This window comes from Microtus ochrogaster, chromosome 17 (assembly GCF_000317375.1).
Source record: "Microtus ochrogaster isolate Prairie Vole_2 chromosome 17, MicOch1.0, whole genome shotgun sequence".
In the NCBI taxonomy this organism is placed as follows: domain Eukaryota; kingdom Metazoa; phylum Chordata; class Mammalia; order Rodentia; family Cricetidae; genus Microtus; species Microtus ochrogaster.
Window position 1 is genome coordinate 27803021 of NC_022019.1, and position 14135 is coordinate 27817155.

Genomic DNA, 14135 nt, shown 5'->3' on the forward strand with positions numbered 1-14135 from the left:
ACAGTGTACCTTTGGTGGTCTTCAGAAGATTAAAAGATTTATTAAATGTGGTACTTCTAAAATTATTGGAAAGGATTTTCTAAAGACTGAGATAGAGTTAAAATTTATTTTAATATATGCATGATAAAGCTATTGAGAAATTAGTCTTAAATTCTATCCATCTGTTTGTCTCTCTAAAATGTAACGAATGGGGATGCATAGTATTGTGCACACAGGAGCTTGGAAGTAACTGAGTAGTCATGAAAGTTTTGTTTCAGTTACATATTCTGTGACTTGAGAACTCTGATGTGCAAAAAAAAAGTTGCTCTGAAAGTCCCTCTTCGCCATAAATGTACCTGCTAAGCCTCTGCTGCTTAACCATGGCTGATGTGGTTTTATTTCTTCCCATGTCTCGTTGCTCTAGCTGGGGATAGCTGCAGTCTTACCATAGACATAGCACGTCATAGTTTGTTGTTTAACATATTTATAGACTTAAAAAAGTAAAATGTAATAAGACCAAGAAATTGACTCTTCATGTCCTGCTGGAGAGGTTGTTAAAACTATTGTTTCATGATTGTTACCGATGGAGTCAGTTTATCATTAAAATAATAACAGCACCATGGAGATAATATTTCTCCTGCTGCCAAAAGCCACGTGCATAGGAGTCTTTATTGACTTTTCAGTTTGTTAAATTTAATTTTTTTTATCAATAGTGCCTGACTTTATTTTTAGGTATTAACTTGAATTCAAATTCTTAATTTACATGTCAGCAATCATTTGCTTGTAGGACAAAATATCTTTGATGAGCATGGGGATTGGGAAGCCTGAAGTAAAGTCTCTATATTTGTGTGTTGCCATGCAGTTATCACAGAATGCTAATAATTGAAATAGGTGCTCATGAACTCCAGACATTCAAATACACATCTCTGTGATATTATACACAAATGGTTTTATGTCTGGATAACTGATTTTTTTCATAAATCTAGGAGGCATTATATTTTCAATCAAACTATAATTTGATTAATTCCTTTGCTTCTTTCCACCACTTGACATTAATATGATTTTGGTCTCCTAGATTACATCATAATATCACTGGAAGGAGATGCCTACTGAAATACTGAACAGCAAACACAAAGAGAGGAAGGGTTTGGGGTAATTTATTCACTGAGTTGTTTTTTTATTTTCACTCTTTGGGCTTCCGCCACCCAACTCTGAAATAAATTCACCGAGACTTATTCTGACTTCTAAATGTCAGAGTCTACTTGGGTTGTTTCTAGCCAGCTTTTTAAAAGATTATCCAGTCTACATTTTGCCTCTGGGTTTTTAAGTTTTCTTTATTCTATATACCGTTCTTTCCATCTTTCTTTTTTCCCCTCTCTCCCTCTTCTCTTATCCTTCCATTTATTCTCTTTGCCTGTAATCCCCCTTCCATTTTTCTCTCTCCTGCCTTGCTATTGGCCAATCAGCACTTTATGAGACCAATCAGGTGTTTTAAATTGGCACAGTTACACAGCTTCAGAGTTAAGCAAATACAACGTAAAAGAATGAAACACATCTTTAATAGTTCAGAAGTCTAAGCTCTTTAAGCAAATGTGGGCTAATGTTTATTTAATTTTTCATGGATGATTCCAATGGATATCACAAGTATGGAAAGATACGGCTTGCATGGCATCAGTGGGGATTTCTCACATGAAATAAAATTTTGTAATGTGACATGAACCTTATTCTTCACAATGAAGTCACTAGACAAATTATTCAGCACCTAACCCACCTTCTGTTCACACTGAGGCAAATTCTTTTGCAGGGCAGCAAATGCTTTGTTACATGTCATTTACTTTTAAAGTTAAAAGTCTTGCTAATACCAATGTCAATTCTAAGTGGAAAGTGTTAAGACCAACTGATAAAAATCACGATTTTGTAAATTCAAAGTTAATATACAAAACTAATTTTATAACCTCATCTCCAGTTTACCCAACTTTTAAAAAATGATAAAAATCATAGAAGGGGTTGGGTTTTTAAGGTGTTTTGTTTTGAGACAGGATTTCCTGTATAACTCAAAGGCCTTGGGGCTTGGCATTTAGAAAAGACCAACTTCAAACTCATGATCCGCCTCCCTGAGGCCTTGTTTACTGGGTTTTTAAGTGCCAGCATATTCATCTGAGGCTTTTTAATTTTTATATATTTTTATAGTTTAAACTGTTTGGAGACTTTGCTAAAGTCACAGAATCTGTTTATCGCAATGGCTTTAAATATTGGATGTAACACAAGCAAATCAAAATAAGTCCCTATGTTGTTGTATACTAGTAACAGTGTGACAAACTAATTCAAAAGCAACTTCAAAATTCCATTTTGCTCAGACATTTAGAAAATAATAATCAGATCAAAGAAAACCCATACTAACATAAACTGCAATCAGGATTGTGTGCTTTCTTGATAGATTTATTTTTTAATTGCACACTCAAATGGTAGTCGAAGTTAGTTTGTTGTCAATAGTACAGAGTTAATTCAGTAAAGAAATAATATTTGGATGCACTACACTTACCATAATGCTCTAATAAAACATTCTCCTTAATGTTTTCATAAAGTAAGTTAATGTGCAAAATATATAGTTATGAATATCCACCAGTAAATTTTATATAGTCTTAAGTCACCAGCTATAAATGGATGATGTTAGAATTTGTAAAGAAACAGTTCATATATTTTTACTTTTGGCTACCAAAAACAGTCACATACCTGAGCATCATTTAGAGTTGTCAGAAAAAGAACAGGGCAGGATTAACAGTGTTTAAATGCCATTCAACTGAGAGTCCTATGGCTGGTGTCAGTACCTGAATACATTCATAGCTTACCTTAAAAATTATGTGTGTAAAGTATATTGGAATACATGTGAGATGGGGGTATCTCTTTATCTAGTCTCATTTATTTTAAAAACCAATTAACATGTAATCATTGGTGTTTATATACTAATGGAGTATATGACTGCTTGTGACTTATGTCATAATTATTTTGCACACACAAGCAACTGAATAACAAGGACCAGTGCTATCAAGGAAGGGGCAAACTTAGATGCTTTTTTTTCTGGTTCAAGCCCCGAGTTCAGTGTGACTGTCGCAGTTATTCCGTGGCTCTGTGACACTTGCTGACCCTTTCTAAGAGCAAAGAGGGCATGTTATCCTTATTGGCCATTGCAGTGTCTGGCCATGTGGGAATCACCTGAGCTGCATGATACATATGGATTGCTGAACTAAGACAGATCTCTGAAGTGGTCTTACAGCCTGCATTTGCCTTCACATAGACCAGTGATTTTGTCAGTTGTGGAACTGGGTATTAATGGTAACTCCCAACCCACTTTCATTCTCTCTGATCACTAAGTTGCTAGAATATATTTGATATATGAATATGAATAATAGAGTCTGGCCTCATTAGCAACCTAAAGCTTGTCGTCATCTGACTGGGGAAACACAGAGGGGCAGTGCCCTTTCAAAGCAGTCGTCTTTGATTGCAGGGTAGACATAACCTGATATTTCACACTGTGGTCCGGAATGCAATGTGAGCCAGTCTCAGAGAAATTCAGAATACGCTTCACTGTATTCTTCTTTTCTCTAGAAGACACTACTGTGTAGTAGGGGTTCTGCTTTTGTAGTCACTCCTTGTCTATTTGCTTTTTTTGTGATTTCCTTTTTACCTTTTCTTCATCTCTTTTATAAGATACTCAAGCAGCGATTTGCTTACTGAATTATGACCATGGCATTTTACAACCTAATTAAAAATAACTATGAGGTTGTTGCTATGGGAGATAATTTATTGACTATATTTTATAATGAATTATATATCGATATAGTCAAGTGTCATTAATTAGTCTAATTATAAGATGTAATTACTAGAATAGTCATGGCGGTTTACTGCTGTCTAATAGCCAGGGTTTGGAATCTCGTTTGATCTCAATGATTGCTCCAATCCCTTCCTTTTAGATTATTCTCCCGTACTTTGCTGATATATTAGATTTGCTTGGCTGGTTCTAGAGCATCAGCTACTTAGGTAACAAATAAAATATCCCAAAGACAGCCTTTTGAAGCAAAGATGAATAACAACAAAATATAATGGATAAAAGAGTTCCAACTTACTGTCTTCAGGTAGCATCGCCTATGCCTCTCACTGCTTAACAAGTCATGACAATTTCCATAGAGCATGGTAGTGGCATATCTTAACTATGTTTAAGTTTGAAAATATTAAAAGATCTATGGACTACCAGGCTGTTCTTTTGGGATCTACCTACTTTAGGTGTAAGTAATATGTAACCTACAAACTTTCATTTTGAAAATAAAAGTAGGATGGAAAAACTATGAGAATTCAGTAGGCAGGAAATAAGTATTAAATGTTGTCATGTTTATAAGTATTGACTCAGATATGAAAGAAAATAAACTTCTGATCAGTAGGTTATGAATAGCTATATAATAAAATTTGTCAGACATTACGCCTCTGTATAACTATCCTTTGGTTTCTGCACTGTTTAGCTGGCTTAGATACTAGGAAATGCATTTCTAGAAAATGTATGTGTTGTGTCTATTGGCAATATCATACAGCCATTCTCCTTGGAAATCAGTTTGGCAGACTGTGCATCAGAGTTTATCTTGGGCTAATTATGATGTACTACGCTCATTTTTACATGTGGCAGATGGACAGTAGTCTTGATATGAGTACTAAGTCTTTTTTGCTTTACCTTCACTGTGTTACAGAGACCCTGGAAACGCTCATCCGGCAAGCAGAGAATTACACCAGCATCCTTTTCTGCAACACCTACAGAAACATGGCCTTGGAGGCTGCCGCTTCCATTCAGGAGTTTTTCACTGATGTAGGGCTCTATTTATTTGGTGCAGATGTTAATCCTGAAGAATTTGTAAACAGATTTTTTGACAGTCTTTTCCCTCTGGTCTACAACCATCTCATAAACCCTGGTATGACTGACAGTTCTCCCCAATACTCTGAATGCATCCGAATGGCCCGCCAGAATGTTAGTCCATTTGGCAATATCCCCAAAAGAGTCATGGGACAGATGGGGAGGTCCTTGTTGCCCAGCCGCACGTTTCTGCAGGCCCTTAATCTGGGCATTGAAGTCATTAACACCACGGACCATATGCACTTCTCCAAGGAATGCGGTCGAGCTCTCCTGAGGATGCAGTATTGCCCGCACTGCCAGAGCGTCATGCTCAGTAAGCCCTGTATGGGGTACTGCCTCAATGTCGTCAGGGGCTGCCTGGCCCACATGACAGAGCTCAATCCACACTGGCATGCTTACATCCGGTCCTTGGAAGAGCTCTCAAATGCAATGCATGGGACCTACGACATTGAGCACGTGCTCCTGAACTTCCACCTGCTTGTGAATGATGCTGTGTTACAGGCGCACCTCAACGGGCAGAAGCTACTGGACCAGGTGAGATACCTCTCTGTGCCTCCCAGTTCATTTCCTTGAATGCAAAGGCTAGGCAGGTTGCACCCCAAATTTTGTGTTCTTCACATTCTTATCAGCATAGTGAATCCATTCTCTAAGAAATAGCAGCAAGATGAGTGGATAGACATCCTATCTATTTACGCCAAAACTTTGAACAGCTAAAACAAGACTTTACCCACGAAAGTAGACAGTTTTTCGAATGGTTCAGTGATTCTGTGGGAGCTCACGTTTAAATTAGGAACAACATAGATTTGAGTTAGAATGCAAAATTAACTAGCAACGTGAAACGAGGTGAGAGTTTTAAGTCTCTGGGTCCCTAATATCCTCCTTGCTAAGAAGACAGTTCTGCAGATGTCTCCCGCAGCATTCCGTTTTGAGAAGGCATTATTTATGCAAACTGTCGAGCACCTGTATGTAAAATGACAGGCTGCCGTCGTTGGACTGCTGCTGATAAGAGGTTTGTAGTTTCCTAGCTTTAGAATGGGAAAACACTGCTTTTGCATCCATGAAGTTAAGGCTTGATACCCGGGTGTGCAGAAGCGTTTCTTAGGATTTCGACAGAGTGGCAGAGTGACAGCTTGTGAAAACCTGAGCTCGGCCCTCTCTTGTTTTATTTCTAGCAAAATAAGGATCTTTTGCGACTAAACCGTCAAGCAAGGGACGCTAGAGTTTTCTCTCTCTCCAGCTTCCTGCGGAGCTCTTTAAAAATATTCTCAGGCTCCTTCGGTAAAGGTGCTCATGTTTCATAGAGTGAACTGGGTGGGATGTGCTGTGAATGTTTCTCCTACATCACTTCTCCTGAAATAAAACGAATACTCTCCAGTACCAAGACAATCCATCTTCCTGCAATGACATTGATTTACTGACTTAACAAATATTCTCATCACGATGCCTGTATGCCAACTCTTCATTTCTGGTAGAAGGTGGGCATGAAAATGTTTGGGTTTAACTACTACCTTCCAGTTCTTTCCCTGTGGCCTTTGTGAACCGCTCCGGGGCCTTTAGAAAAATTAGAAATCGCGCCCTCTGCTGGCTGTGACATAAGTATGTGGCATTCACTGGATTTCAACCCCCAGACTGTGGTCTGCAGAATGTCCCTATCTATATACAAGGACACTTTCATTTTGCCACTTTACAATTAGTGTTCAAAATAATAGGCTTCATTATGACATTTTCTTATATCTATCATTTTGTTCCATAATCACCTTCTAATGCCTTTCCTCTTTATCTGTTCTCAATTTGATATAAATAAACCTCATTTCTTGGTCTTTTCTCCTCAGTTTATGTAAATCGAATATAGCATAGACTTCTAAAAAAACTTAACACATCAAAAAGAATTAATAGTTTTAAAATTTAAACAGGAAATATAATATCCATATTATGATGACGAGTATGCACAGAGGGAATATATGTACTATTACCTGAGGTCAACTCTACAATTAGTTTTTTTTTCAGTTTTTTCTTTCTGTTTTAAAATTTTTTATCGATTTTATTGAGTTATACATTTTCCTCTGCTACCCTTCCTTTTCTCCCCTTCTATTTTATTATTTTTGTGTATCTGAGTGTTTGCTTGAACATATGTATGTAGTAAGAGTGTGACTGATGTCCGCAGAAGTCAGAAGAGGTCCTAGTGAGCCTGCCATGTGGGTTTTGAGATTAGAGCCCAGTTCTCCAAGTGCTCTTCACCTCTGAGTCATCCCTCCAGGCCTCAGAGTTTAATTTTGGTTTGTGGTATGCTAGTTAAAATCTTGGGCCAGGGATTTCTGATGTATGTAAGAGAATTGATGCTTCAGGTCCCCTGTGCTATGCATTTTTGAGAGCCAGAGTATCTTTTTGTATCCTTAAAATCCATCACCTAGGAATTTATCTATTTTCCCTCTTTCAATGGCTGAAATAATACAGGACCCCGGTGGACACACAGGCATGATTTTAAACCCAACATTGTCTACCCGTAGCCTAGGCAAGCTATTCACAGTGCTGTATCTGAATGTGGCTTGTATGGCAAGGATGGTAGGGCTGGATTAGGTGGGACAACATTGGCCAGTCACTGGAGCTGGATTCGTGGCCACCTGCTATTTTCTTTCCCTATTCCAAGGTCATCCCTGGTCAAATCTTGGTTAAATTGTTTACTTCTGTATTTCAAATTATTAGTATAATGTTTGTGTTCTAAGAATCCATTTTAAAGAAAGCTTTCATCCCATGAAATCCCCAGGGAACATTACAGAAAAGAGAATGAGAAGTATAGGCAAGTCGGAGAACCGGGCCAAGAGCTGCAAAGGACACTGAAGTCATGAACTCACAACTGTGATTTCCTGCACTGGGGCTCGTAGGATTTGCCTTGTCCACAATTACAACCCCCCCCCCCCGCCAATGTTTCCCTCTTTCATCCCCTTTAATCTGTTTAGTAATTAAGTTGGACAATTTCACACAATAAGGAATACTGAGCATTCTTACCACTGTCTTCACTCATCTCTCTCCTATTCTGCCTGCTCTTCCTTCCTAGAAATCTTTCCCACTTTCATGTCTATCTGTTTTGTGAATCACTGAGTTTACCCAGGGCCTTCGGTATGACCATGGGTTTGGAGCTATTTGTTGGAACGTCAATAGACCATGACTCCCTTTGTCCCAGAATCTCTCAGTAGCCAGTGGTTCAGTCATAAAGAGTAGGGTTCTGTGTGCCTGTCTCCCTTCCATGACTAAGTCAGTGTTGTGCTGGCTTCAGGAAGGTAATTATGGTTCTAAACTCATGGTTGGAACAGTTGTATTGGTGTTGGAGGACAGCGTTTCACAGCTCCTCCCCTAATCACCTGACTCTTAGATATACCCTGTCTTCTCTTCCACAGTCTTCCCTGGATATTAGAGGCGGTGTTGGTAGCATAAATGTCTAAATGTGTTGTAGGGTTGGGGGCTGGGCTCCTGCTTGTTTTCAGTGTCTCACATTCGCTGCCATTCACTGAAAGATGAACCTTTGTTGTTAAGGTGGAGAGCGAGTTTATTGTTGTTTTGTTATGTGTGTGTGTGTGTGTGTGTGTGTGTGTGTGTGTGTGTGTGAGTGAGAGAGAGAGAGAGAGAGAGAGAGAGAGAGAGAGAGAGAGAGAGAGAGAGAGAGAGAGAGAGAGAGACATAGGTATGTAGAAGTCCCATAGATGCTGTGTTTTATTTAAACAGCAGTGGTAAGTTCCCTCTTGAGTTTCTAACTCTCCAGGCATGGGTGGTTGTTAACTACACAGACAGTGTCAGGTATGGGCTCCCTCCTATGGATTGGGCTTCAGATAAAATTATAAGGCTGTTGGTTACCCACCCCCCCCCAGCAGTTGTACCACTATTGCCTACGTGGGTACAACTATTTTGGGTAGGTTGGTTTTGTTATATAATTCTCACATGCGTAAAAACATTGCTAATATCTTTACTACTGTAGTACATATGTTATCTTCTGTCATCTGAAAGCAAGCCAACAGGTGCTTAGTTTCCGCTAAGCACCAGCTTCCTCTATACCCCACAACGAGGTATGTGGTGTTGTCAACAATAGGGTCTGAGCTTGTAGTTATTGTCAATAAAGAGGACTGACAGGAAATTTCTGTTTCAGGAACCAAAAAAAAGTCTTATTTTAGAAAATAAAATGATCTGATATGTATTTAAAGAAACATAATTATTAGTAACAAACTATGGATTATTTTTCAAATAAAGCAAGAGAGATCCTCATTTTCATTTATTTGGAAAGAAGAAGAAACTGGCTTTAAGTTTCTTGTAAATGGACTCATTAATATTTATATGTGCCAGCTTCAAAGTGATTTATAAACTGTTTATCAAGTTTTGATAACCAGTTCACATATCAATGATTTCAACAAATTCAAAATAATTTGTTAGAGAGTAGCAAATAATTCCTCTTTCACGTTCCCAAAGCAACCTGTGAACTCAAGCACTTCTTCATATATTCTTCTATAAATATGCATTTACTCTTAAAGGGATCCGTAGAGGAGCTGATGTATCATTCTCTGTTGGAGGGATTTCAGCCTGAAATAAAAATAAATCCTTCATTTATTGACAAAATCATAAGCATTGCACACACACACACAGACACACAGACACACACACCTGCCAGCAACAGAAGCATGTTTAGAAAGACTATTCTTTAAATCCTATAGCTTTTTTTCCCCCTGTAGATTAGCTCAGAATTTAACTTAAAAATACAAAAGCAGAGCCAGAAAGACTGGGATTAAAAACACAGGCAGTTGTGTGAAGCTGGATCATGCACCTGCCTGCATCATCTTTGATTACAGGTAGTTTTCAATCTTTCTAATACAATTCCTCATGTTGTGGTGACCCCCCATCATAAAATTATTTCATAACTCTAATTTTGCTACTATTATGAATCAAAATGTAAATATTGGATATACAGGATATCTGATATGCAATCCCTGTCAGAAGGTTGTTTGAACCCCAAACAGATAGCAATCAACAAGTTGAAAAACACTTGTCTAGCAGTAGACTGAACATTTCCTTGTTAATTTAGTTTGCTCTCAGGTTAAATGTGGCAATAACAGCCCCATATCTAGAGCATCAGGAAGCCTAAGATTCGCAATCATGCTTAGTGTTTGCTACAAGGAGAGTTTTTGTCAAGTTACATTTGCAGTATAACTAGTGATTTGTCTGGTTGCATCCACATTACCTTAGAATCAGTATCTGATTCACTTTTGAATTACAAATCATTTCAAAATTGCAATTAAGATTGATTGTGCAAAATCATGTAGCTTAATTAGCTGGTAAGAGAACAATGATCTCATTCTTTCTATATACACTAAAATTTACCTAGTTCTGAGAAAGGACAGTAACATCTTATGCTCATAAATATGTCAACCATACCCTTGTATAAAAATTGCAAGTAAACATTGAAATGGTAACTTGGATTAATAGGAATATCTGCTCCTTTTTCTCTAGTATGTGGTACTCACTTTTCTATAATCTCATTGTCCATGAGGCTGTGTAAGCTGCTGCAAAAAATATATAAAGAAAGAGCAAACTAGAAAACAGTCGATACCACGATTACTTAAATAAAGAAGGCAGATGCTTTAAGTTAGGTATCTAAATCAAACATGGCACTACATTTGATACCCATCCCAATGTTTGCTCAGGGGAAGTTGATGTGGTGGAGGATCGTGGGTTTCTAAGTGGTGGGAGCGAAAAGCAGATAAGCACATGACTGTCGATTATTTTTCAAATAAAACAACTAAGGTTCTCATTTATATTTATTTGAGCCAAAAACTCTCAATGACCACCTCTCCTTAGAAGACTAAATACATGGACATACAGAGGAGTAAAACATCACATGTAATGGAAGAATATTAAAGTTTCTTCTTAAAAGGTCAAAAACCACAGGAGAAAGACCTACAGGTAAAACACAGATATCTTTATATTTAAGATAACTCATGATGTTTCCAAGATTTGGTTTATAGAGTTTTATTAAAGAGAGTTTAAACATGTCTTTCATTTTGTAGTTTACTTGGATATGTGGCATGCCATTTTGAACATGACACATAAGAATTTCTATAGTTCTCACAGAAGGGAGCTCAGAATAAGCAGAATTCTGGAGTTGCTTTATGTATTGCTAGAATATATAAAAAATTGTCAAGGGCGGTTATATGACTCAATTGGTAAAGGCAGTAGACTCTAAGCAAGACGCCTTGAGTTCCATCCCCACGACCCATATGTTAGAAGGAGAGAAATGGCTACTGAAAGTTGACCTCTGACGATCCTAAGTATGTAATGTCATGTATGTACTCTTCAAGAATAATGTAAAAGACATTGTTGACAAGAAGAGCTTTGATTCATGTACATGCTGAACTTTGCTGCCAAGGAGTAGAAGGTGGTGATCAGAAGTTCTGTATCAGCTACCTCACAGCTATGAAATTCATTCATACTATTTGGAGGATATCATTTTTACCTTTGTTTACCTTTTGTTCAGCTTCTATGGCTGGTTGATACTGGGTTTGTGGCTTAAATAGGGCTTAAATTTTCTGTAAGATGGCACAGTACCTGGGCAGAAGAGAAACAAGACATGAGAATTAAGTCAGTAACTGTTGTAGAGCAGAAGTCTAGGCTTCTAGGGCAAGGAACAGCTTAGGAGAGAAGCATTCCAAGTGGATTGAGCAGTAATAGAGAATTCTATTCCAATAAAGAAGAACAGGAAAGCTCCAACTTACATAAAGCTCACACAATACTGCTCACAGTTCTATAAAGATTATTTAGAAAGGGTTCAGCCACTGACATCTGGGCAGTCAGTGATGCTGGGGAGTTTGTTCCTCAACAGTACCTGCATTGAACATGGGGCCATAATTAGTAGTTTTTAGTTTCAATGGTAGGGTTATAATATTCTTCTCTAATGCAGAGCAATAATTTAAGTCAAGTCTAAGTGTAAAATTCACCATTGATTTTCTGTAATTTTGCTACTGTTATGAATGATAATGTAAACATCTGTGTTTTCTGATTGATGGTCTTAGGCAACCTCTATGAAAAGATCATCTGACCCCCAAAAGGATTGCAACCTGCATGTTGATAACCAGTGTTCTAGTATGTTTCCACGCTCTGGTTTTCTTCACAATTGTACACATATTCCTCACCTAGGGAAGATTTCTCATCTGCATATGGATGTGAAGGCTGATGGGAATGGGTGTATTCAGTTTGATACTTCTGTTGATACTGTTTAGGATAAGGTCTTATATAGCCCTGGATAGTCCGGAAGTCAATATATAGCCAAGGAAAACCCTGAACTCTGCTCTTTCTATGCAGTACTGGGGTTACGAGAAAAACAGCTTAACATTAAACTTTCATTTTGACCATTTGGTAATTTTCAAAAGGCTGAGATGATTGACAGTGAAGTCCAGTCAATGCTCAAGTTCCTCAGTTGTAAAATTTTAAATTCTTTAGAAAGACATCAGAAAATGAGCTTGAATAATTTTTGAATATATATTCTAGAAGAAATTGAACTTGTGTGGTTAATTTTTAAATTAGTCTTTTTGAAGAACAATGTGACATAAATTTCTTTAAAATCAGTAATGAGAGTCATGAGATTTTTACTTTTGTCTGATTTCCTAAGAAAAGAAATATAATTAATGTTCTTATGAATACTCTCAGGTCTATATAGCTGTCAAAATTCAAAAATGTAGTCTTCCATGTTTGTGAACAGTAACAAATGCTATGAAATTCTACGTATATGTTAACTGACATCTATGATACATTGGAATATAAAACTTGAAGACAAAAGGAACTCATGATCACCTTCCTCTTCTAGTATTTGAGGGCCAATCTTCAGATACCATCTTCCTTGACAGTGTGGTTCAATTTCATTTTAAATACAGCAGGAGAAAAAAATCACTTACATCCTTCCCAATTAATTTCAATATCATTTGTTGATTTTCATTAAGTTATAGATGGTTCTCTGAGATATGCAAGTATTATGATTCTTTGTTTTAGTTCAAAGACTTATTTATTACTATCACTTTTGTGTGGATCAATTTTATCAGTGTTGTGATTAAATACCCTACAGAATACTAAGTGAAGGAAGCGCTAATTTTGGCTCACTGCTTCGGAGGGGGGAAGGTCATTTGGTCTCATATTACTGGACATAAAACTCATGTTATTGGGAGTGTGTGACACAAGACAGGTGTTTGTATCATGGCACATGGAAAGGAAGAGAAGTCAGGATTCAGATAAGGAATAATATGATGGCAAGAATCTGTCCATAGTGAGCGACACCCAAGTAGGCTCCATCGTCCAGGAAACAAAAAACATTTAAAAAGCGAGATACAAAAAATAGGCATACAGCTAGGATCAAGTTTTCAAATCAGAAGTATATGTGAGATATTTTATATTCCAACTATAACAGGTATGTGTTTGTTGTTCAAAATAACATGTTTAACACCTTTCGATCAAATCCATTGCCCATCCCTTTCCTCCCAATTCAACTTCATGTGCTCTATTTCTTTTAAATTTTTAAAGAATCACTGAGTCTGTTGATATATCCACTTTCATAAGTTCGATGCTACTATTGCAACACTGTATGTGGTGTGTGTCTCACCAGTCTAGTTATCATTGTGGTTCATAGTATTCTTGTCACATAGATAAGACTTTCCTTTCCTTTCTTCCCCCAGTGGTATACATAGAGCACCTACAAGGAAAAGCCAGAGGTGATGAAATTTTCTGGTCAGTACCAACTTGATTTCTGCATAATCAGGCATGCAGTAATTCAGGGTCTTATTAACTCTTAAATGATAACTGAGAGAATTGGCAGTATCCTATAACATTTGGGAGGTCTATTGAAACTTACTGACCAATTACTTGAAAAGCATTAACCAAACCTTGCACTGCTGTTTTATTGGCTATTCTGTGGTGTTTAGAGAAAGCATTGTCTCCCATTATGGTGTAACTCAGTTTAGACCCCTTTAATATATGTATATGTTTATATTTTTGGAAGCATCAACAGTGGTAAGTTTCTATATTGCAATATTTAAAGTTATTTTTCAAAATTAGCTTACTAGCTAGTGGATTTCCGATAAGCAATTTTATACTTCTTTAGTTAGGGATAACCAACAATCCAATCCTTTCTCCCATCCCCACAAATTTTATCTATCTATCTATCTATCTATCTATCTATCTATCTATCTATCTATCTATCTATCATCTATCTATCTATCTATCTATCTATCTATCT

At 37.3% G+C, this 14135-nt stretch overlaps 1 protein-coding gene across 1 annotated transcript in view; it reads left to right on the plus strand.

Annotated features, from left to right (window-relative positions):
• Positions 1-14135, plus strand: part of Gpc5 (glypican 5) — a 1182296-nt gene that overhangs the window by 210523 nt on the left and 957638 nt on the right. Inside the window, exon 3 of the mRNA XM_005355656.2 lies at positions 4716-5410. Within this exon, the coding sequence (XP_005355713.1) occupies positions 4716-5410 (695 nt within the window). The remainder of the gene's footprint in view (positions 1-4715; positions 5411-14135) is intronic.